Source organism: Pinus tabuliformis, chromosome X (assembly GCF_031772625.1).
Source record: "Pinus tabuliformis cultivar Carrire ecotype Pingquan chromosome X, CPIR1, whole genome shotgun sequence".
In the NCBI taxonomy this organism is placed as follows: Eukaryota; Viridiplantae; Streptophyta; class Pinopsida; order Pinales; family Pinaceae; genus Pinus; species Pinus tabuliformis.
Window position 1 is genome coordinate 28,078,611 of NC_142308.1, and position 25,962 is coordinate 28,104,572.

At 39.0% G+C, this 25,962-nt stretch overlaps 2 protein-coding genes across 2 annotated transcripts in view; both read left to right on the top strand.

Moving 5' to 3' along the window:
* The window catches only part of LOC149138157 (uncharacterized), a 36,733-nt gene extending 32,954 nt beyond the window's left edge, over positions 1 to 3,779 (top strand). Inside the window, exon 2 of the mRNA XM_089450268.1 lies at positions 2,539 to 3,779. Coding sequence (XP_089306394.1) covers positions 2,539 to 3,259 — 721 coding nt within the window. The 3' untranslated portion in view covers positions 3,260 to 3,779. The remainder of the gene's footprint in view (positions 1 to 2,538) is intronic.
* Positions 3,780 to 4,107: 328 nt separating this feature from the next.
* The window catches only part of LOC149138158 (DNA repair protein UVH3-like), a 107,535-nt gene continuing 85,680 nt past the window's right edge, over positions 4,108 to 25,962 (top strand). The window contains exon 1 of the mRNA XM_089450157.1: positions 4,108 to 4,491. Coding sequence (XP_089306283.1) covers positions 4,366 to 4,491 — 126 coding nt within the window. The 5' untranslated portion in view covers positions 4,108 to 4,365. The remainder of the gene's footprint in view (positions 4,492 to 25,962) is intronic.

Below are 25,962 nucleotides of genomic sequence, written 5' to 3' on the forward strand. Positions count from 1 at the left end.
ATCTACAGATTGTACATTCAGGTCACTTGGACCTCACCTCCAACGAGCTTGGGCTCGAAGATGTCCTTCTACCTAGAGCACTTTTTGGAGCTACAGAATGACATCATAGTAAACCCATTTAGACACGCCAACATTGGGTGCATTTTCTTAGGATCTCGTTGGGACAATTCCGTGTTGGTTTTCATAGACTTTGGATAGAGATGGACCACCATATACCACTACAGGATAAAATCTGTCAATTGTGCCACTTGCAGGAGCCAGAGATAGAGACACCTCATTTTTAGGTGCCCCCTATACTATGAGATCAAAGGAGGCTATCACTTTCTATATTGAGATTTGGGAGGCTCCCTCTCTACCTTATTCAAGTACCAAGACTAGCGACACTTCGCACTCTTCATTAGGGAGATTTTTAGCCATAGATCTCAACACTGACACACCATGCCCTGCGCTTGGATGACCAAGACAATCACCTCATACTTTCATGTGGGTTTGTTAGACCAGAGCGACAAGCAACAGTTAGAGGTTTAGAATGCTCCAGACAATAGAAAGGTGATATCTCAGGTCTCTTCTCAACCTTCCCCTTTGGGAGATCGATAGATACCATTGACAACAGTTTGACAATGTCAAACCATACATTAGTTTGTAGGTTTTCAGAGCGTTAGAGGGACCATCTCTAGACAGCTCCAAAGCAGGGCGCCGTTGACACGTTCGACTACCTCCCAGTCCCATAGGAGTGACCAAAGACCTATTCAAAGTTTCTTCTTTTTGATGTCGACGGCTAGGAGTATCCCTCTCTCATACATCACCCTTAGGATCATACAGTCAGATCCACTGCTTGCCGTAAGGGACTTCGACAATGAACTTGTACTGAGTTCGCCTCCCTCGCCATTGGTCATTAGACTCAGGGGCCCCTGACATCTCTAGCTCCATTGCTAGACCTTACCATCTCACTCACCCATTCTTTTTTAGCAGGCCATTATTGTTTTGTATTCTGCCGCATACTATTGAGTATTCTGTATTATACCATGTTCTCTTATATGCATGTCGCAGAAGCAGCACCACTTGTTTCTTTCTCTCTATATGTTATTTTTAGCATGTTTTAAGGAGATGCGCTTGCACTCCCACATTGTGGTCATACTGATTGTACTCTTCTTGAGTCCCATTGATTTACTTTTGTGGTCATTTGTTGGACATTAATAAATTTACTTACGTGTGATCTGCAAGTTTAAATCACAATTCCTCTTACTTATTTTGTAGTGAGAACTTAGTCCTCTCGGCTTCCTATCTGTTGGTGGTTCACAAATTTCCTGCATCATCATTATTAATGATAAGCTAGTTACTGTGTGTATCGGCATTATTGATATAAGTTAGTCATTATAGTAACTGTAGCTAGTGTAGACATAGTCATGTCTATCATTCCCATTACTTGCTAGAAATCACCATCATTTGCACAAGGGTTTTTCCTAATTTCTTGAAACTTTTATAGGTGGCAAACTATCTTGTTAAGTATATGTTATTTGCTTCTCAGTGACTTAAGGTAAGGTCACCGAATCTTGCTGGTGTAGCTCTTGCACTTGTATATATATAATATTATCCTTTGGTGTATATTTGTTCCTTTTTTGAAAAACATTCTCTAGACATATTTTTCTTGTACTTGTCAACTGTACTTACCTCCAAATGTTGATCTATGAATCTTATCGTGTGTATTTATAGCAGTGACTAACAGGTTTGTGTGGTGAACAATTCTCTTGAAATGGAGAAACCTATGATGTTTTTAGTGCTCTCAAGTGGGTGTATTACGAGCTTCAAAAACATTTTGAATACAATATCAGCTGTTTATTCAACTTACTGATTTTTTATTCCAAAAACAGCTTTGGATAATTTCATTAGTGTAATTTGGTGCACAGATTTAGTTTTGCAAAGCCTCAATGGGACCAAGGACAACCCTAAATTATCTTGACATTCCTGCAGCAAGGCATGTTTGACTAGTTCCTTGGAACTTTTGGTTTATAGTATATACTGTAGTTCAGCTATGCCTAATTGAAGATTAGGCTGTCCCAGGTGCCTATTTGAGTGTCATTTTTGTCGTCAGTTCGAAAGATGTCATAATTCCTGAAGAAGTCATTTGGATTTTACTTGCTGCTGTTTGCGTACTATTTGAGCAAATTACTGCATAGTTTGCATCCAGTTTGATCAGATTATTATTTAGTTTGCATCCAATTTGGCCAGATAACTGTTGGAATCTTCGTTAGCTATATTTTAACTTTTTGAAACTGTTTTGAATTATTTGTTGGGGAGGAACAATGCAAAATTTAGCTTTTCCTCAAATTAAGACTCTATCCAACTGATATTTATGTTTTGAGTAGATGATGAATTGCTTGATGCTTAAGTCCAGGTAAGAGGGTTAAGAGCATGCAAAAGATTTCTCAACACCTGAATGTAAAAATTAAAGCTTGAATTGATTTGGGTCATTTTCTTGTTTGGAGGTTTATGCTGTGCTAGTTTGTTCTTGTAATGTAAGCATATGATGATATTCAGGGCATTACAGTTTCCTGGGAGTAGTACTGTTGAAACTGAAGGGAGACCTGCAACAAAAGAAAAAGCTCCAGATGTATCTTCTGTCCAATATTCTAAGCTCAATTCATCCATGCTTTCTGGTAGTTGTGCTGTCCAACCTCAAAAGGAAACATCTGATGGGAACTCAGATCCTCCTGTTCAAACATACATTGATGAGAAGGGGCAAGTTCGTGTCAGTAGGGTGAGAGGAATGGGAGTTCGCCTGACTCGTGATTTGCAATGGAATCTGTATATAATGAAAGAATCTGAGGAGCAGGCTTTGAAAACTGCAGAAAGTAATGGGCAAGGAAGTGATGGCAATAGAGTTATTCAAAAAGATGAAATGCCTACTAGCCAAGCTGATACTAGTCATTGTCAAATGAATGAAGATGAGGTGGGGAATTTAGGTATGGCAGATTTAAGTTTTGAAAATGAGAGCTTCTGCAATGCATCTACAGGTGAAAAGAAAATCCCAGATAAGGACTCTAACCATTTTCTGTCTAATTCACAAGTGGTGAGTGGAAGTGGTTTGCAGATAACCTTTTCAGAGGATGAAATTGGTGAACTAGGCCAGGAAGATGAACTTTTTGCAGCTTTAGTAACGGAGATTCAATACGAGATGACAGTAGAGGTATTGGTGGGTGCAACCAGTCAGGGGATGAGACTTCAGAATGTGAATGGGAGGAAGGGCAGTTGCAAATGAATGCAAATGAAGAGTGTGAAATTTTGCAGGGACTATCTGGCAGTGCTAATGTTAACAAGGTTTCTGAAGCAGCTCCAATTGAAGCCTCCGCAATGAGTAGGGACAGTGATGTAGAATGGGAAGATGGAAGTAATATTGCTGCTTGTGATACAACATTTCCTTCAAAAGGAGAAAATATTAGTTCAAGAGGATTGGAAAATGAAGAAGAAGAGCTCCAGGAAGCAATAAGGAGAAGCTTAGAAGATTTTCATGTGCACAGAAGTAAAGGAAGCTTTTCTCAGCTGGTAATCAAAGAAATTCCGGAGGAAATTAATGAAAATTTAGCATGGGTTGACACAGCAGTTCATTTTTCTCCTCATAGAAAAGAACTTGGTGCGAATACTGACAAAGAGGAAGGAAAAGAAGAGAAAGATAGAAGGGGGAAAACATTGTTAAATGAGGAGGTGGATGAATTTTCTAGGAAAAACAATTCAAAATTAAAAGGTCATATTGAGCAAAGTAGCCAAGAACGAGTTGAAAAGTCTGAAACTGGGTTAAAACCTATGATGGAGGAGATTTCAAATGAGAAACGTGGTAAGGAAAGTGGTATGTCATCCTCTGTTAGTGAAAAGGTTGTTGAAGAGCCATACTTTTCATCTCTCAATGATATGAAACAATCAGCCACACTTAAGGAGTTTCCCATACCCAAAGAATCAAGTACAGTGGATGAAGTAGATAAAAATGAAAGATTATGTCAACCTGATGATAGAGGACTACAAAATCAACATAATGTAAAAGCTTTGAAATGTACAGAACCTATGACTGTGGAACACATTGTTTCTGACAATATAACCAGTAGACCTAAAGTTTGTGAATAGTGTGACTGGGGAGATGGTTTCTTGCAATGATGGGGATGTTCCTCATGATTTGAATCATGTTAAGGCAGTGGTGAATCAACATCCTGAAATTTTATCTGAGGAGGACTTGATAAGAGAGGCAGAAGAAGCTGACATTTCAAATGATAGGGAAGCACTTTTGAAGAAGGAAGCTGAATTGCTTGCAATGAAAGGGGAAAATTTAAGAAGGAAGGAAAAATTCAAGCAGAATTGGAGGCTGAGAAAGAATCCATGCAAGCTGATATGGATGAGGAAATGGCATTTCTGAGGCAAGAAGAACTGGATGTACGAGCTGCACAGAAGAAGAATGAGCGCAATGCAGAATCTGTGACTGGTGAAATGTTTGCAGAGTGCCAGGTACCTAAATTTATATTTTCTTGTGCTAAATGATTGATTGGGTGTATATTATTTGTCTAGGTCAATGTATGAACTTGAGTGCAATGTGTTTGATCATTGGTCATACTAATGCTTTATGGTGAAAATCCTTGAATCTGTTGGAATTTACTGAACTCTCACCGTGAAGTGCTTAATCCTGCCATTGAAAATAGCCAAAAGGAAGCTTAGGGAAAATTTCAGTGAAGTATGTTATTGTGTCATCAGACCTCTTTTCACTCTTGTTGGTTCAATGCATCATAATTTTTAAGCATGTACCAAAGCTTAGAGAGGTCCCATCTCAAATGAAAACAGCAAAGCAAGTAACTTAGAAGTTTTAATTGACTCTTGTAATTGGACGCTCTACACTTTCTGAATTGTCAAAGTAGTGTCTTTCTGTTGTAACTTGTATCAACTGTCTATCATATTGTTGGCTTTATCAACTCTGGTATTTATCCACCTGTCTGCCATAGTAAACATGTTGAATTTTCTACAAGATGCACAGTAGAATACAACTCATTTTCACACAGTATTCTATGCCACTGATATCATTGAGCAACTATACTTCAGAAAATATCAACAGTAAATGCAGTGGAAACAGTAAAGATCATAGAAAGACAGCCATGCACAATAGAGACAATACTTGTATCCTGGGAAACCAACCTTGGGAGAAAACCCAACTACTTTTCTTGAGGAGAAATTATTCTTCAGCAAGGTTTACAAATCAGCAATTTGTCTAGAAATCTGTGCCAATATTCAAGTCAAAATACAAGTGAAACCTGGTCAATCTCCAGCAAGTCAATGCTGGTCAAACCAGCCAAAACAGTCAAATGTCAGCAATGGTCAAATTCGGCCATGCAGTCAACTTCTGTGGTCAAATCCACATGTGCAGTCAGTCCTGCATGTGCAGCCTTCAAAATTACTCAAAAAGATCGGTCAATGCTTGGTCAAACAGAACAGTCAACGCTTGGTCAAACAGTCAAAAGCATCCTCCTCCACACGTGCGGCTAACTAAGAGAGAGAAATAAACCTCAGAAAATCAGATCAGACTTGCTCTTCGTTGGTTGAACAAATGAGACATCACATCATCTATTTATACTTGTCGAATGGGTGCGACAACCCAAGGGACACGTCCGTTCACTTCCATGGGCTGACTTGATGCTCCAAAAGTAAATTTTTTATTTTAATTTCCTTCATAATTCTTCTAGCTCGATCGACTAGGGCATATGGGACTACCTCCTGATGCTAAACAAAAAATCAACAAAACATTCTTAGGAGGTGGGATTTTTTAATGTAATGGTGGACTTTTTAATATTCTATCTGGATATTTAAATAACTCATTTTCCCAGACCCAATGGGTACTGCTATTTTGCTAAATTTGATTGTGGCATTCTGTTTCTATTGCTGCCTGATACTGGGATTGTTATCTTTATTGCTACTTTGTTTATATATCATTGAAATATACTAAATATTTCATTTTTATGTTCTTAATATAATTTCATTTATCCCAATAATTTCAATTTTCAACAAATGCATAAAGAATGTGGTTTTTGTATTAGTTGTAGCAATTGAACTTGTTTCATTTCTAAATTCCAGTATCTTTAATTTTTCTTAGTTTTATGCTCATTGCTGATACATAAGTCTTGTGAATTGCCAAACTTCTCATAACCATTGTAATTTATGACCAAGTTCAATCAGGGATTTTTTTAAAACGCTTACAATAAATGCAATTCTTTTTCTTGTATGCTTGGTGACTTCTTATGCCACTTGAGGAAATGTAGAAAAAGTAATGTTTTGATCGTATGCTGACAAAATTTACCTTCTTATGTGTCTTCAAGGATATGTAGAAATAGTCAGCCTGCAAAACAAGGAAATGTAGGGAAGGTATGGTGTTATGGCATGTCAGTAGCCATGAATCCTACAATTCCGAAGAGGGAAATTCTGCTGGAGGAAATCAGTACCTGTGAAGGTTACAAATTATAATAAGAGTTGTTAAACTCACACCAAAATAATGGACAGAATGTAGATAACTCGTGAGATCCATATTATTCACAGGAATGTACATAAAAATATATATGTTTGACTGTTGGTTTCATATTCTAGGAGGTCTCTTGGACTTCCGTGACTGTTGGAGTTCTTACATGCCAACCCTTATGGATTAAGTGTCCAACATTCCCCCCTAATCTGAAGGGGTGTATGTGAGTCCAAGAAGAGAGCTGAAATACACCAAATGCAAAAACGCACGGTGGCCAATGATTGGATGTGCTCTCTGAAATGGTGGTTTTTAAGTAAGACCACAAACCCAATGAGGTGGGAGAACTCAAGGTCTCAACAGATGGTGGTTTAAGACTGACCACCAACTTTGGAACTAAAGCGTGATGTAGTTCCTGGAACAATTCCAAATCTGGCTAGAAGTTGAACTCTTCTGCTTGTGGAAGTGCTCCCTTATGTTGGTTTAAAGTTTAGCAGAAATTGAAGTCTTTTGTAGGTGGTGGTTTAAGGAAGGCCACCAACCAAAAACATGCTCGTGGTGTATGACTCTGTCTCTGGCTACAACTTTGAATATGGGTATGGATGAGTCTAACTCTAGGCTTAGGCAACATGCTTAAGCTGTGACTCAAGTTTGCTTGATTTGGCTTTGAATCTAGTAAATGACAATCATTTCCCTCCCTATCAAATACAAGGTGAGAAGATGAAAAGATCTCAACTGCAAGATGTGTCAATACTCAAGAATGACCGAAATATCTTCTTGGCTGTTGAAGCCCATTGCTAGAAGTTGAAATCCTCTGCTTGTGGAAGTGCTATGCTATGTTGGTTTAAAGTTTAGCAGAAATTGAAGTCTTTTGCAGGTGGTGGTTTAAGGAAGACCACCAAGCAAAAACATGCTCATGGGGTATGACTCTATCTCTGGCTACAACTTTGACTTTGGGTATGGATGACTCTAACTCTAGGCTTAGGCAACATGCTTAAGCTGTCGCTGAAGCTCGCTTGATTTGGCTTTGAATCCAGTAAATGATGATCATTTCCCTCCCTATTAGATACAAGGTGAGAAGATGAAAAAATATCAACTGCAAGACGTATCAATACTCGAGAATGAACTTTGAATTATGACCAAAATATCTTCTTCGCTGTTGAAGCCCATTGCCAAGAAGTGATCCATACTAGGTGAATCTTCGTTCTTGCAAGATTCTTATGTCTAGAGCACCTGTCTGAATGGTGAGTGTGTTTTCCACAATGCTTACATGGGTGAAGATCAAAACATTGATCTTTCACGTGCACAACTCTGTCACAATGTTGGCATCTAAAAATCTGTGGCTGTGGAAGAGGAGCAGGAATATGTGAAGATGAACTACCTTAAAAAAACCCAACACTATAAAACTAGACGAGCTTGGAATAATCCAGAATATGAAAGGACACATTCTTGTCATATACAAGACTGGTTCTGTTCCTGTTGTTAACAACTTCTTCCCAAGGTTTGATGAGGGGCTTGGGAAGTGCAGGTTGAAACTTTGTAGCTTTATGCAAATCTGCTCATGAAATGGGCACTAGATGTGAATCAACCTCAACCTCACGGATTTGATCACATTCTCACTGCTGATGGGAGTCAACTTCAGAGTCGAAAAGGGAGTTGTTGTGAACAAAAACTAGTTCAGAATCATGAATCTTCTGTTGTAACTCATTTTGTTGTAGATGAGATTCGAGTTGCAGAAAGTCAATCTTTTCCTGCACATCTTGCAAATAGGTTCAAATGTCCGTGAGAGTGTCCTTGCTAATTTTTATTGTATCATGAACAATTGACTGTATTAGAGTATTCAGTAACTCTAATACGTTATTAGTTCGACCCATTTTATCTTGCCCAACAAATGGTAAAATAATGATGAAAATATATCTACTTGTACTCTCAGCACATCAAGAGGAAGAGAAGACTCCAGGTATTAAAAAAAAAAAACTATGAACAATCTCAAAGACAGGTAGAAAGATTTTTTAGTTGTATAATTCTAGAGGAGATAACTCATCATCAAGAACAAGAAAACCCAACAATGAGAGTGTACAACCTTGGGGCATCTTCTTAGTTGTATGCGTGTTGATAGGAGTATGTGTATAGCTTGTCTAAGTGCCCAACTATTTTTCTGCAGGTATTAGTCTTATGTAGAGATGAAAAAACAGATATACCACGCACACACCGGAAGAATACTAGACAACTAAGTCACTTGGTTCAATCATATATGTCATTTCTTCCGTATTAGTAGCAGAACAACATATGTTTGATGCGATATAATGTATTTTTTCCCAGTACCATTCTTTAACATATTTCATGTTTTCCTACAAGTTCTGAAAATAAGAGGAATTTTATTGATGTTTGGCAACTTGCAAACCCTAAATCCCAATCGAGCATTCAAAAGGTGTAGAAAATGTAGAATCATTGTTGAATGTCAGCACCACTTGCATATTGCCTTTTCCATTCTTTCGCTATTTCCATGACCCTTTAGAAATACAAACATCTCTTGCTTGCCATTAACATTAGCTAATGACAATGGTGCAAACCCTCACAACCTAGTGTTATCATGTCTTAATATCACAAGGTCTAAACCGACCACTTAAGACAAGTATTTGTATTTGCTCAACTTGAGATCACACAAGGATTTGTAATCAATTGGTGCAAAAATCAATTTGAAATTGATGGATTTTAGAGAAGGAAAGTAACTCGAATGGGATTGAGTCGAGGAAAGCACAAGAAAAATAATGCTAGATTAGAGTGACGGGAGCAATAATTTCTGTTGTTATAGTGAGAGACAAATCTTAAAATGAAAAGGAACAATGTGAAATAAATATTTTAGATACAAAACCAAATTGGGGGTGGATTTTCTATGCCCGTATTTTTTTGTGTTTGAAGTTTCCTCTGCAAGCAAACAACCTTTCATATGGATAACCAAAATCATCTCTCAAGCAATAAGAATCTTCCTCACGATCAAGGTTATGAACCTACCTAGAATCATCTCTCAAAATGTAACATCTCTTCTGTGTGAACCAGGATGGAGCTAGGAGAGGGAATGTTAGGGTTATGTTAGAGGTAGTAAGCGCTTTGCACAATTGGCGGTGATTGTATGTTCAATATTATAAGCAATGTTAGGAGCAGGATGGATATATTTAAGCGTAGGCAAGGGTTTAGACGGGCTGCAGACAGGCACAAAAAGTTTTGATAGGCCGCAGGCAGGAATATGTTGCTCCAACAACACAGGGGTGGCATGAGCAAGATGTGAACTTTCGACTGCTAGGTGGAAGATGTTGATTTGGGGTAGCATCGGATGTGCTCTAGCCACGAAATTTGGTGGAGAGGTTGGGGCACATGAGATCTCCAATACCCAGAAAGGGTTTGGGCAGATTCTAAACAGTTCAGAAGATATTAAAATAATTAATATTTTTAATGGAGTCCCTAAGTCTAAACTTACGGAAAATAAAATATTAATGTGGATTAATATGAAACTATGTTAGAATAGTCCAAAAGACATGGATCAAGCCAGATCTAATCTTAGTCATTGATTAGGGACTTAATCTCGGTCGTTGATATGTCAACAGGAAAAGTATAAGAGGGGGCTTGAGGGTCACTTGGAGAATACACCAGAGTGATCAGTCATTCTATTCTCTAGAGCGAGCTTTGCTAAGAGAGATAGAATCAATGATCGGGATAGCAACTAGGGTTTCTGGGGCAGATTGCTGCTGAGTAGCTACTGGAAGGATTATCTGGGGTTTCGGCCAGGAGATTTGTCAGAAACTGAGAGGTATTACTGCCAAGGAAATTCTCTGTTGGGTAGGCCAGTTTCGGCACCCAGATTGTACTCAGATATTGCTTAATAAGAAAACCCTCAGATAGCTGCACCGGTTTTCCCACATTGGGTTTTTCCGAGGACATTAGTCCAAAAATAATGGTGTCATATGGTGTGTTTGTTTTTGTTTCTTTTAGTTGCTGATCTATCATGTTTTGAGCATGCAATAGTGTTTATTTTCAATATTTACATTGTAAATAACTTGTTAAGGAAAAATAACAAGTAGGTAGGAATAAATCAGATAAAGTGCATGGAGGGTTTCTAACTAAGTAAACTTAGAAACTTCAACATGGTATCATAGGGTGATTGCAGATCACAGGAGTACTAAAGGACATCAGTCGAGCAGAGTAATAGCAGCAGAAAACAACTGTTCTGAGGTGACAGAAGATGTTTCTAGTAGAGCATCAACAAGGAAGGGTGACGCAGTGCCTGCGTCAAGGGTGAGCCGGGAAGAGGCAGTGGAGATGCGAAGGAAGGCAAGAGAAGCGTCACGCAAAGCCACGCAGTAGCTGGGAGGGCTGACGCAGTTGGCTGAGGAGGTCAGATTGCGGTGCCAGAATTGCGCAGAGCTTAGGAGCTCCCACCTTCAGGTTGCTGGGGTTTAGAAGGCTGCAGGAATATTGCAGAGTGGAGCTGGTGAGGTACTGTAGTTAGAACAGTACCTGACAGAGCAAGGCCAGAGGAGTTGCTACCGAGGGTTTCTAGCCGAGGAACCCGGATCAGTGGTGCGGTTGCACAAGATGATCAGAGTAGGGGGCATCTCGACAGCGGTAGAAGGATTTCCAGGAGGGAAATCAGGACTCAGAGGGAGTCCAGAAGAGAACTTCCAGATGGGAAGTAGAGACTCAGAGGAGTCAAACAGAGAACTTCCAGGAGGGAAGTAGAGGAGCATCATGGCACTACACAGGGTAAGAGACCATGATAGACTGGACGGATTATCGAACTTCACAGTCCGAAAGCCCAGAATCTTATCCGTACTTGATAGGAATCGTGTCAAGAACTTCGCCTTGAAGGTAATAGCTATCCCAGTCGACCCCAATGATAATGACAAGTACGAGGAGGTGATGGTGAGGGCCAAGAGCATTATCCTTGACGGGGTCAAGGATCATGTAGTACCACACATAGCCGAGAAGGAAACGACATTTGAGATGTGGGAGGCTCTCAAGAAGCTGTACCAGCATACTTCTGTGCAGAGAAGAATGCTGCTTGAGAATCGGTTGAGGTTGTATCAGATGAAGAAGGGAGAACCGATTGAATGTTGCTTGAGAATCGGTTGAGGTTGTATCAGATGAAGAAGGGAGAACCGATTAACACCTTCCTCGAAGGACTGAATGAGATCCGAGATCAGTTGACTGCTATAGAGGCGACACCGGATCAGGAGTTGATGGTGAGGACAACCCTGAATGTTGTCTCAGAAGACTGGGAGGTGTTTGTCTAGAGTGTACTAGGCAGAGGGACTTTCCCACCTTGGGACGAGATGGGGCAGCTCTTCGCCAGGAAAAGATCAGACGACAGTCAAAGACGGTAGCAGCAACAAGGGGATCAAAGTCAAGCAGGAGGAGGAAGATGTGGCCCTAACATCTGAGGGAAAGCAGGAGAAGCGAAAGAAGAAGGATCTCTCCAAGATCAAGTGCTTCCACTGTGGGGAGATGGGTCATTATGCGACCCAGTGTCCAAGGAAGAAGAGTAAGGGAGAGTCTTCTGAGACTAAGGCAACACCAACACGGGCAGAGAAGGAAGTTTTGACAGACGATGACTGTGCCATGAGTGCACATGCGCCACTTGAGCGGAAGTGGGGAGACATCGAGTTGTAGTCAGGTAGATTACAGGCGATGAGGGGTAGGATCCTCGAGGTACCCAACCTCTTGGATTAGACCTTGCTACGGGAGCCCCGAAGAGGAGTAGCAGGAATCATTGAGTCGGGTAGAGACGGTTGCGGATGGAGCGACAGAGAGAGCTACAGTGCAGGTGTCCTGAGACAGTGCGAGGCTAGCAAGCTGCAGCAGTGTGAGAGGCATAGGAGTGTTGCACCCGTGCAAGATGGCACAGAGAGGTGTGCAACGGTGCGGGATGTAGGGAGCTGTTGCAGCAGTGCAGAGGTCAGAGAGGGAGCACTTGTGAGCGGCAAAGGGAGCTTCAACATCAGTGGGTGTCTCTAGCCCAACAGCGAGGTCAGGTTGGGAGATTAGTTACTTACTTCTTAGTAACTGAGTTGCAGTGCAGCAATGGGCAACACGATGCAACATGATGAGAGGAAGTGCAGTGCAGATGCATTGCTGGGAGAAAGGACTAGCAGCAGCACAGATGCAGAGGGAGCTGTTGTACAGATGCAGCAGTGGCAGAACCATGGGAAACAGTACAAGATACAATAGTGCAGAGGATGGTGGGCAGCAGGCCTAGCATCAGCACAGGGGTCGATGCCGGATAATCGGAATAATACTCAGTGAGCAGTATTGCTAGAGCACAGTCCTCACTAAGAGGGAGTGTTGATTTGGGGTAGCATCGGATGTGCTCTAGCCATGAAATTTGGTGGAGAGGTTGGGACACATGAGGTCTCCAATACCCAGAAAGGGTTTGGGCAAATTCTAAACAGTTCAGGAGATATTAAAATAATTATTTTTTTTAATGGAGTCCCTAAGTCTAAACTTAAGGAAAATAAAATATTAATGTGGATTAATATGAAACTGTGTTAGAATGATCCAAAAGACATGGATCAAGCCAGATCTAATCTTAGCCATTGATTAGGGTCTTAATCTCGGCCTTTGATATGTCAACAGGAAAAGTATAAGAGGAGGCTTGAGGGTCACTTGGAGAATACACCAGAGTGATCAGTCATTCTATTCTCTAGAGCGGGGTTTGCTAAGAGAGATAGAATTAGTGATTGGGAGATGCAGCTGAGGGGCATTTGAGTACAAAGAGATAGAGAGGTAGAGATAGTGCCGGGAGAGCAGCACAATAGCCAAGGAGAGTGACGCAGAGCCAGCTAAGGCTCACACAGGGCCACGCAGAGGCAGCTGGGAGCTGTGCCGAGCCTCAGAGAGGCCAGCGTTGCTGACGCAGAGGGCCAGAGGGAATGTTTAGGTGTCAGAATATATGCTAAGGCATGCGATGGAATGTTTAACATTTCCCATCGTTTTTCCACTTTTGTAAAAATATAATTGTACAAGGTGATATCTCTAGGCTCGACAATGTCTTTAATCTGCCCAACATGTTATCCATCTTCTCATACAGCTCCCCAATTATTGGTTGATCTGAATCTACAAACTTGATCATGTAATAAATTGGTTTGGTGAATTGCAAAACATATTTAATTTGTGGCCAAAAGTAACTATCAAGAATAGTTCCGTTGACTACAATAACATCACCTCTATCAATGTTAATGTCATCCCATGATTCACATGTCACCATATTAGTTAAAGCTTGTTTCACCTTTACTAGCCGCCTAAAGGTGAGGTAATAACTTGCAAATCTTGTTTTTGAAAGTTTAAGCAACTGCTAATTGGAGTAAGTGCCATAAAATTAGTTTACCCTTGTATGCCCCGTGACAAATTTAATGAGTTGCTTCCCTTTCTTGTAAGGCTCATTAATCCATCCACATTCTTTATGCTTCACAATATCATGCATCAAAAGGTTCAATGTGTGCACCAAGCACCCATACCAAAAGATGTGTGGATGAGTATGCTCAACAATTTTTCTTTCTGCCTTACAATTTGCTGCATTATCAATGATCACTTAAACCACATTATTAGGACCAACATCTTTGATTGTTTTCAATAGGAGATCTGCAATGTTTTGGAAAGTTGCACTGATGGAGGAGTCGTGACTTGCAAGAAACACTGAACCACTAGAAGAAACACCAAGAACATTTATCAAATATTAGTTTCTGTTATCACTCGAAAGTTTTCTTGGCTGTTGAAGAAACTCCCAAGGTAACCTCACACCGCTTTAAGATTGAAAGTTGGCCCTTCAACCTGGAGAGGGATTTCTCATCACAATCGTAACATGTTTTCAAAACACTTGATGGCCAGATTTATGAAGAAAATATAAGCTTGGTTGGAGAAAATAAAAATAGACCATTGGGCATTGAGTCACAATCTCATTCTATAAAACTTCCAAGGAAATTAGTGTAAAATAAACAGGGACCAAAGGCTTGTACAATGCTTATGTAGACTTTTAAAGATATTTAGGTTTGGCAAGTAGAAAAGAGGAACAATCCATTACACAAAGCAAATTAATGAATTTTGTACAACTTTAGAAGATGAGATCGAATATCTGAAACTAAATACCTATGTTGCCAGATCCGGCATAGGAAGGGTGAAGATTGGCAGTTCCACGGATCTGAACCAGATCCGCCAAATACAACTTAAATACAAATGACTACGGATTTGCGGTTTTAGGAAATGTCTCATTCTCGAACGAAACGGATCCCGAGCCAGTTTGGCAAGTTGCCGGAACCATCGAAATGGGTTGAAGTCATTTGACAAAAGTTGACTGTCGTTTTAGGTTTTTTTCATTTTATGTTTTAACTTTTAACTTTATTAACTTGTGGTCCCTCCCCTTTGTCGACACTTCACACCGAATATCCCCCTGCTTCACACAACAACGCAACAACTGTTAAATATTCACCTGGGCCCCTGCTTCACACAACAACGCAGTCTTGGAGGTTGGAACTCGTGAGTTGTGAGTTGTGAGGAACAACAGGACTGGAGGTTGGAACTCGTGAGTTGTGAGTCGTGAGGAACAACAGGACTGGAGGTTGGAACTCGTGAGTCATTGGAAGTTGTTAATAGCACACTGAGCATAGCGACAAGAACTGGAGGTTGGAACTCGTGAGTCATTGGAAGTTGTTAATAGCACACTGAGCATAGCGACAAGAAGCTGGAAGCTATCGCCGGTTGGAACAACATGAGTGTGCACAGGACAAAGCCGTCGAGGAAGCTGTCGCCAGTCGGGACTAATGCTCAGTCGTTGCCGCCAGCCTTCGTTGTGAGAGGAACGCTCAGTTGAAGCCTTCGTTGCTGCTAGGAACGCTCAACCGAAACCTTCGTTAATTAAATTATTTATTATTGTTCTCTCCATATTACTGTATTAAATTATTAGTTTATTAATAAACTATTAAATTGTAATTTATTAGTAGTTTGTTGTTTATTAAATTATTGTTCTCTCCATCTGGTATATATTCTCTCCATATTATATATCTTGACCTTAATCCAATATATATTATATACTCTCCATTAGTCATTTATTGTTCTAATTATTTATTATGTTTTTTTTGTATATATTCTCTCCATTAGGCATTTATTGTTCTCTCCATAATATATATCTTTATAAAGTTATATTTGTCATCTCTAGCATGTATATTTTATATAATAACATAAGTAGAGATGAAAGATCATAGATGCCTAAAGATTATTTAGCACACTTTTTAATTGTGCTTTCCATTTTTTTATCTTTTTCATTGAATGTATTTACTATTTACTATTTTAAATGTATTTCTTTTTAAATTTTAATGTATTTAATAAATTAATTGTGTATTTTAATTGTTTATTGATAATATATTATAATTTGAATTTTATATGTAGTAACCTATAGACCATTATCATTATGGAACCATCACAGTATGAACATAGTGAAGGGGAAATCATCAAAACAAATCCAAAATCTCCCCTATGGCAGTATGTGGAGATTATTGGAAAAAACCTCGGAAGTGGTTCGTTTAAATGGAAGTGCAATGAATGACAAGATATAAAAAAAGGCTCATATACTAGAGTGAAAGCCCATCTCATTGGTCAAACTAACACAGCGGTGCAAGTATGCATTGGGCCAAAAGATGCAAATGGCAAACTTGGCCAAGGTTTGAGTCCTGGAAAAATGAAATTCTATGCATCTTTACAAGAAGTTGCTGATAGGAAGCTTGTTAAGGGAAAACACCCTGTGCAAAGCTCTACAACTAGGCCTCCACTGCCATCTAGGCCTGCTGCCACAACTAATAAAAGGCCCACTCTAGGCCCTCTTGAAACGTGTTTCAATAATCAAGGTAGAGACATAGCCGATGAACATGTAGCTCGTTGCATCTATGCAAATGGGCTAGCATTCAATTTGGTGCGTTCCCCTTATTGGCAACAAATGATTAAGGCAGTTAATGAAGCACCAAAATGGTACAAAATCCTTGGATATGAAAAAGTCTGCACTACTTTGTTGGCATCAGAGAAACAATCTGTGGATAGACAACTACAGGCAATCTAGGATACATGGGCAGAAACAAGGGTGTCCATCATTTCTGATGGATGGAGAGACCAAAGAAACTGCCCATTAATTAATGTTGTTGCAGTATGCCCCCAAGTGGCAATGTTTTTGAAGACTGTTGATTGCAGTGGAGTAGAGAAAGATGCATCTTTCATATCCACAATTCTTATTGATGCAATAGAAAGTGTGGGGCCACATAATGTTGTCCAAGTCATTACGGACAACACACAGGTTTGTAAAGCTGCAAGTTTGATTGTGGAGGGTCGATATGATCACATTTTTTGGACTCCATGTGCAGTACATTCATTGAACCTTATGCTTGCCAAGATTGGTGAGATTGAATGGATTAATGAAATATATGTAGTAGCAAAAGAAATCCAAATGTTTATAACCAATCATTCAATGTCTTAGGCCATATATCGAGGTTTTGCAAAGTTTGAGCTATTGAAGGTACTATTTTTTAATTAATATTATTTCAAATTTGTATTGGAAATTCTTAATTTTAACTACAAATGATTTCTCATTTGAGATTTGACTTTTTGTCATTTTGAAACTTGTAGGTTGCTAAAACTCGTTTTGCCTCCCACACTCTTGTCATAAAGAGGCTTGTGGAGGTGAGACAAGCATTACAAGCAATGGTCATTGACCCTCTTTGGGAATCATGGAGGACTTCCACTTTTGATAGAGGGCAAAAAATCAAGTCCATCATTCTTGATGATGCATGGTGGGACAAGGTCCAATACCTTCTACGGTTCACTGAACCAATCTTGACCTTGGTCAAGGCATTCGATATAGATACACCTTGCTTGGGGGAAGTTAATGAAAACATTGATAGTATGTTGGAGAGGATAAGAGAAATTATCAGGGCAAGTGAAAATGACCCTTATGAAACATTCTATTATTTAGTGAAGGACATAGTTACAGAAAGGTGGAACAAAATGACCACACCATTACACCTTTTGGCATATGCATTGCACCCTAAATACTATCATTCCAAAATTTTGTCTTTACATGGTAGAACAACGCCAAACAAGGATTTTGAAGTGGTACAAGAATGTTATGAACTTAAATTCATAAAAATTAATTAAAATATTAAAATATTATTTAAATAAGTAAATTATTAATTATAATCAATTAATTAACAAATAATTAGCTAAATGAAGAGACATTAGTCCCCAAGGGACATGCCTCTCTGATTAGGCATGGCCAGTCAACTCCTATTAAAGGAGCACCACCTCAACCTTGTAATCTTCATTCAAATTTTATCAATATATATATATATATATATATATATTACATTCAGAATTCATCTGGTGTATTTTTACAATTAAATAAGCAAGTAGAAATTTAGATTTCTAACAGTGGTATGAGAGCCATAATCCTCTGGTCGCAACCCGTAGCAACCACGCTCCCTGCGGGGCGACGGCCCTATCGGCCTCCGCCTTCTCTCTCCTTCCCTACGTTTGACTCCACGTTTTCCTATTCCGCTGCTCACATTTTTTTCGCTGCTCCCTATCGATTTTACTCCCTGTCGCCTAGCATCCCACACTCCGTATCCCCACCGCGTACATTACATTTTTTGTCGCTGCACCCACTGTGGGTGACATAGCGCACAATTAATACATCACATCTGCTTAGCGGCGTGGAAGAGCAAGCCACTGTCTGTCCACAGAGCCGATGTCGTTTTCCCGTGGAACAAGCTTAAGCAACGTCTGAGGTCAGAGCCTCGTCAACAATCGTGGCCTGTTATCGACGGTCAACGGTCGTGACGGGTTAAAGGAGTCGTCGTTAGAACTTGGCATTACGTTTAAATCAATTAAAATTATATAACTTTGGCATTACGTTAATTTAATTAAAATTATGTTATATATATTTTATAGTTATATATAATATAATATATATTATGTAATTGTAATTTAATTAATTAATATATTTTAATTAATTAAAAAAATTATTATTTAAAACAATTGGGTCTTCAAGAAAAAACGAAATGAAATGGCGGCCAACAACAATGACGATATGAAAAAAATTCAAGAGGACATCAACAAATTAAATAAATGCTTAGATAACGTTGAGAAGTCAGTTAGTAAGCAGGACCAGATGGCCAACGTTATCTTTTAAAAACCTTGATGGGCCGACGTTTCGGAGATACTGATCCACCTTCAGCTACATAGGGTCCCAAGACTCCGGAAGGTGAGACTTCTCTAGAGCATGAGTTCCTTAGGCATGAGAAGCAACATTCCACAAATTCACTTCGAAGGAAGCCAATATTCTACTAAATCTTTTGAAAGGAACCATCTTAAAATAAAAAATGAATTACCTAAGTATGATGGTAAGAACTATAAGGGCGTTTTCGTATAGGTAAATAAGATGGACGCCATTTTTTTAGTGAACCCTCCACTCGGCGAGCAAGAAATAGTCATGACTGCGTCTAACTACTCAGAAGCAAAAGCATTCAATTGGTTTTTGCGGTGGTCGTCTAAATGTATGGGTTGTTCTTTCAATTGGAAAAACTTTAAAAACACCCTGTTAAAGAGGTTTCATGATGAGGAGGAGGATAACGTCTATGAGAGATTTGTACACCTGAAACAAAAAGGATCAGTGAGTGAATACACTCACGAGTGGGAAGTATTAGCAGTAAGGCAAAGAGAGTTCTCAGATGAGGAGCTGCTAAAAATGTATCGATGTGGCCTTAAAGATTACACTCGCGAAGAATTAAAATTGCATAAACCCAAAACCATTGAGGAGGCCAGACACGCAACCATAATTATCGAGCGGAAATATAAACTTCACAAAGAACCATATGCCCATAACGATAGAACTAACAACTATTCCAAGGGGAAGGCAGGTAAATCCTCGTCAGAGAATACTAGCAAGTACGTGCCACCGCCATTGCGAAATGAAGGGAAACAACAATCTAGTGTCGAAAGGAAAAAGGATGGTAAATGCTGGAAGTGCGGAGAAAAGTATTACGCAAGACACAAGTGCGCAACACAAAAATTGTACCACTGTGAAGTTGAACAAGAAGAGGAATCTTCAGAAGACAACTCTGACGAAGAGTACAATGAAGAAAATGCAAACCCTAGTCTAGAATCAAAAGAAGATATGCCACGAATTTCCTTAGCAGCCATCACAGGGATAACTCAACTACAGGCTCTGAAGCTTAAAGGTCACATCAAGAAGCAAAGCGTTATCGTTCTAGTAGACTCAGGAAGTACGCACAACTTCGTAGATGTCAATGTTGCAAAAAGATTGAACATCTTTGCTTACCCGGTAGCAGATTTAAAAGTTATGGTATCAGATGGAAAACGTATGGATGGAGTAGGCAAGTGCCATAAGGTTAAGTTGCAATTAATCGACTATGCAATGGAGTCCATTTTTTATACAGTTCCCCTAGGAGGAGTAGATGTCGTTTTAGGTGTACAATGGTTAAGAACACTAAGCACATATTCATCAAATCACATAAAGCAATTCATTAAATTCAAATGGGATGGAAGGAAATATAAGTTGTTCGGGTTTTAGGCACCACCAATGCAAGTCATCTCCGCTCAACAGATGAAAAAAATTATTCACAAGGGGGAACCAACATTTGTCGCACAACGTCAGCAGTTCGAATTATTATCAACAGAAGGGACTCATCAACCATCGGAGATTTCATTCTTGATTCAGAAATACGAGAAGGTTTTCCAAGATCTTCCAATGAAGTTACCCCTTGAGAGGCAAATTGAACACTTTATCGAAGTCAAACCAGACTTAACACCTGTAAATGTTAAGCCATATTGTTATCCCCATCACCACAAGACATAAATAGAATGCTCAATACAAGACTTGCTAAAGCATGGAATCATTACGAAGAGTAGAAGTCCATACGTTGCACCCGTAGTATTGGTCAGGAAGAAGGATGGATCCTTCCGATTATGTATAGATTACAAAGGTTTAAACAAAATCACTATTTAACATAGTTTCCAATTCCGTTCATTGATGAAATGCTAGATGAACTACACGGTGAAGAATAATTTTCCAAATTAGATCTAAGATCAAGCTACTACCAAATACCAGTAAGGTTAGAAAACGTCGAAAAGACAACATTTAGGACTCATGAAGGGCATTATGAGTTCAAGGTTGTGCCATTTGGATTAACAAATGCGCCATCTAGCTTCTAAGCAACCATGAATGAACCCTTTCACCCTTATCTACGGAAGTTTGTATTAGTTTTCTTCGATGATATTCTGGTCTACAATAAGACGTGGAAAGAACATCTCAAGCATCTAGAAGAAGTATTGTCTGTATTGGCGAAGAACCAGTTTTACGCCAAGCTATCAAAGTATACATTTGGGCAAAAAGAAGTTGAATATCTAGGAAGGAGTCCAAGTGGATCCCCACAAAATCAAGACAATCAAAGAACGACAGAAACCCAAGAACGTATCCAATCTAAGAGGATTTTTAGGTTTAACAGGGTATTACAAAAGATTTATAAAAGACTGTGCACATCTGACAACACCCCTGACCAATTTGTTAAAGAAGAATGTTTTTAAGTGGAATGACCAAGCGGACGGGTGTTATTTAAAGGAAGTAATGTCAACCACACTAGTACTAGCAACTCCTGACTTCTCAAAACTGTTCGTAGTCGAATGTGATGCTTCTGGGTTAGGAATTGGAGCTGTATTAATGTAAGACAACCACCCTATAGCATTTGAGAGTAGTAAACGTAATAAAAGAGAAGGCTTAAAATCAACATACCAAAAGGAGATGCTCGCCATCATACACCCTTTGACAAAGTGGTGCCAATATTTGCTTGGAAGTAAATTTTTTATCCGAACCAACCACAACAGTCTTTAGTTCTTACTTCAACGAAAGACATTATCAACAGAACAACAAAAGTGGATGGAGAAGTTGTCAGCCTTCGACTTAGAAATATTACACAAGAAGGGAGAGGAGAATGTCACATCTGATGCACTTTCACGTAAGGATGACGACCACACAATATGTGCCTCCATGATAGTTGTTTCGGAATGGTTGGATGAAATACGAGTCGAGTATGCCAAGGATGAGGATTGTGACTCCATGATTAAGAATATTAGTCAGTATACCAAGTTCGAGTGGAGGAATGACATCTTATGGTACAAGGGTAGAATATACCTAACACCCGCATCCAAATTTAAGATGAAAATACTAAAAGAGTTTCACAATTCGTCTGCAGCTGGACATGTCGGATTCTGCAAAACTTACTACAACATCCGATGATCTTTCTATTGGAAGGGCATGAGTAAGGAAATTCAGAAATATGTTGCAAAATGTGATATTTGTCAAAGGAACAAGAGCGAAAATGTTCCAACTCCAGGATTGCTCCATCCACTACACATTCCAAATTAGAAGTGGGAGGAGATTTCGATGGAATTTATTGAAGGATTACCTGCATCTGACGGAAAGGATAAAATATTTGTAGTAGTCAACAGGCTCACTAAATATGCCCACTTTATGGCTATTAAACAGACGGACACAACTAAACAAATTGCTGATGTGTTTTGTAAAAATATTTACAAGCTACACAAGTTTCCTAAGGTCATCATCAGTGATAGAGATGTAAGGTTTAAGGGGAAATTTTGGAAGGAATTCTGCCACCAAGCAGGAATATCCCTCAACATGAGTTTGGCTTATCACCCCCAACTAGATGAGCAAACCGAAATCGTTAATAAATGCTTGGAAACGTACCTTTGTTTTTTCATTACAGATAAACAAAACAGATGGATCCAGTGGCTACACCTGGCACAATGGTGGTATAATACCACGTACCACACATCAGCTAAGATGACACCTTTGCAAGTCTTATATGGTTACGAACCACCCAGATGGAAAGACTTTGCACTTCTTGATTCCAGGGTACCAACAGTTAAAGACCACCTAGGAGAAAGTCAAAGGATCATCAACTTACTAAAGGAAAATCTAACCATGGCTCGTAATAGAATGAAACAACAAGCTGACCAACACTGCTCTGAAAGAGAGTTCGAGGAGAGAGATTGGGTCTTTGTTAGACTCCAACAACAAGGGAAGAATAAATTATCACCTAACTATTATGAGCCGTATTAGATAATCAAGAAAATAAGTGGTGTAGCTTATGGATTAAAGTTACCGAACAACTGTCGAATCCATAATACCTTTCACGTATCAAGTTTCAAGAGTATTAGGGCAAAACCAAATAGCACAAACAGAAATACCAGAGACCGATGAAGAAGGAAGAATAGTCCTTGAACCTGAAGGTATACTTGCTACCCGAGAAAAGGTTTTACAATCCAAGACAATAAAGGAATACCTCATCAAATGGAAGAGGTTACCAGAGGAAGATTCGTCTTGGGAATCAGAACGTTTCTTGCATCAACACCCAGGCCTACCTATGCTTTGAGGACAAAGCATCTTAAGGGGAAGGCAATGTTATGAACTTAAATTCATAAAAATTAATTAAAATATTATTTAAATAAGTAAATTATTAATTATAATCAGTTAATTAACAAATAATTAGCTAAATGAAGAGACATTAGTCCCCAAGGGACATGTCTCTCTGATTAGGCATGGCCAGTCAATTCCTATTAAAGGAGCACCACCTCAACCTTGTAATCTTTATTCGAATTTATCAATATATATATATATATATATATATATATATTATACATTCAGAACTCATCTGGTGTATTTTTACAGTTAAATAAGAAATTAGAAATTTAGATTTCTAACAGATATAAGACAACTTTGAGGAAAATGTATAGAGATATGGGAGTTGCAATGGAAGTCCGCCAAGATTTGGAGAGTTTGTATAGCCTACTGGTAGCTTTTCAGATCCAGTAGCTATGGATGATCGAGGGCATCTTGATCCTATTACTTGGTGGGGCTTCCATGGTGGGGATAGCATTCATCTCTCCACTCTAGCCACCAGGTTGTTATCACAGGTTGCTAGTTCCTCATCAACTGAGAGGAATTGGAGTACATATGGCTTCATCCATTCAGTGAAGCAAAACAAGCTGGGAGCAGCAAAGGCTGAGGATCTTGTGTATGTTCATTCCAACCTCCGTCTTCTATCACATGTTGAACTAGAGTATAAAAAAGGTCTGAGCAGGATGTGGGATGTGGAGCCTGAGATCTCTGACTTGAACCCGACACTAAATGCAATGCCATGACTCACCTCAACCTTCTTGAGGATATTGTTCCACCACTAGTCCAACCTACTGATGCAACTTCCTACATTCCAGGACCCTCATCATCTATTCATGATGTGGAGTTGCCATATGCAGAAGATATAGATCCATTTGAGGATATGTAAATGTATTTACTATTATCATTTATGATATTGTGATCCTTTTTGTTACTTTGTATGAGGGGGGATGCATCATTTCAGTGTTTCAGTCTTCATATTTATAATATATCTAATGGTTTCAGTTCTAAAAGTGTTTGATGGTTTCATGGAGTATTTGATTTTTGAACTCTAAAGTGTTTTTTAAAATTTAAAAATTATTATTATATTATATTTTTTTGTAGTGACGTATCCTTGCCGTATCCGGATCCTGGATTTTCAAAAAACTAGTGGATCCATATTTGTATCCGTATCCTGGTAACATAGCTAAACACCATGGAGTATAAACTATGAATTCCACTGCTCTACTATTACCTTTCAGACATGAAGAAATGACATCCATGGGACTTACAAAGAAGGAACAATTTCACGAAGAACACTGACTGATAAGCACAACAAAAGAATCTTTGATTTGGAAACTTAAAACTTCGGCCTTGAAAATATTATAAATATCTGAAAATTGTACACAGTGAAGTCTGTTTTTTCCTCAAAGAACGCAACACTTATCACTCCAAAAGTGATAGTTAAAATAATAAAGATAATAACAAACTCTCTCGCTAATTTTCTAGAAAGAAAATCTCACAAATCGTAATAAATAATACTAAAAATAAAATAGTTGTTGAAGTCTCGAATTGCTGGAGGTTACTGGATTGATTTCCTGGAACTGTTTCCTTGCTATCAGGGGTTTGACTGCCATACAAATAGGATCTCTGCAGCCACTTGTATGCTGATTTCATGGCTAGATATGCTCAAGCTGATTCGAATGCCAATTGTGCTCCTAAGAATACTCAACTGAGGAGATTTTGTGCCTAAATATCTCTGCCAAGAATTTGAAACACATCATCAACTTCTTCCTTCGAATACTGATGGTTTGATGTGCTGGTTTTGGTTTAATTAAATAGTGAACTTATTATCTCCTTGAGATCTGGAATTGACATTGATGGTGATCCTTTGTCTCAATGAAGTTTTTTGATTGCCTGTGACGGATGATGCCTCTTGTGCACATATTATTGTTAAAATTTGTCATCTGGAGGATTGAAATAAAACAATCTTCAATTAATGCCAAAAGTGCTGCTCACAAACTTGGAACAACGCATATGCACTCAACATTTTTAAGAAATTAAATTTGGCGAACTCCTAAAAGATAGGGTCCAATGATCCCTTCGAATCTCCAAAACCATGAGAGCTGTGTAAAAACCAAGAGAGGTTTTTGTTAATGGGTCTGTTCCCGACAAAAACCTCTTTTGGTTTTCAAAAATTCGTTTACAACTGTTCGGAAACCGTGCTCAAAGTTGATAACTAAAATGAGAAATTATTTAATATTTAAATCTGGATAAATGGGCTGCAAAGGTTCCTTCGAATCTTCCAAACCATGACACCTGTATAAAAACAGAGAGTGGTTATTTAAAATTGGTCCGTTCCCGACAAAAACCTCTTTTGGTTTTCAAAAATTCATTTCCAGTTGTTTGGAAACTCTGCTTGAAGACAATGACTAAAACAGAAAAAAACAGAGTGTTAAACAGAGTGCTGCCATTTGATTCGTCAGCGCCACATGTCATTTGAGGATAGGCTGTGCTGACGGTTGATTTGGCAGTGCCAATAGAATGAATGAAATAACTTTCGCTGCCATTTAATTTGGCAGCGCTTTCTCTTGAAATCGTTTAATACAACACTGCCAAAATAAATGGCATCGTGGTTGAATTTTTTGACAAGAATTTTAATCACCCGACCCAAATCATCAACCCTAACGTTTTTTACTTGAAACTAAACTGTGATAACAACTGTCTCCAACGCGGATGCTGTCTGCTTGAGAGACAGCTAAGAACCCTCGTAGACCAGGTGCCTGATCTATTCACTTTCTAAATCTCTGAAATCAATAACTTATAGTTGCCAATTTCCAGACTTGTAAACTGCTCATCGACTGAAAACTGAAACCAAAACCACTTCTGAAAACAAAACTAAGGAACTGACATGCTTTGTACAAACTGGAATTCTAATGTTGAACTGAAACTCAAATGCAACTGAAAGTGAAATCAGTATGAA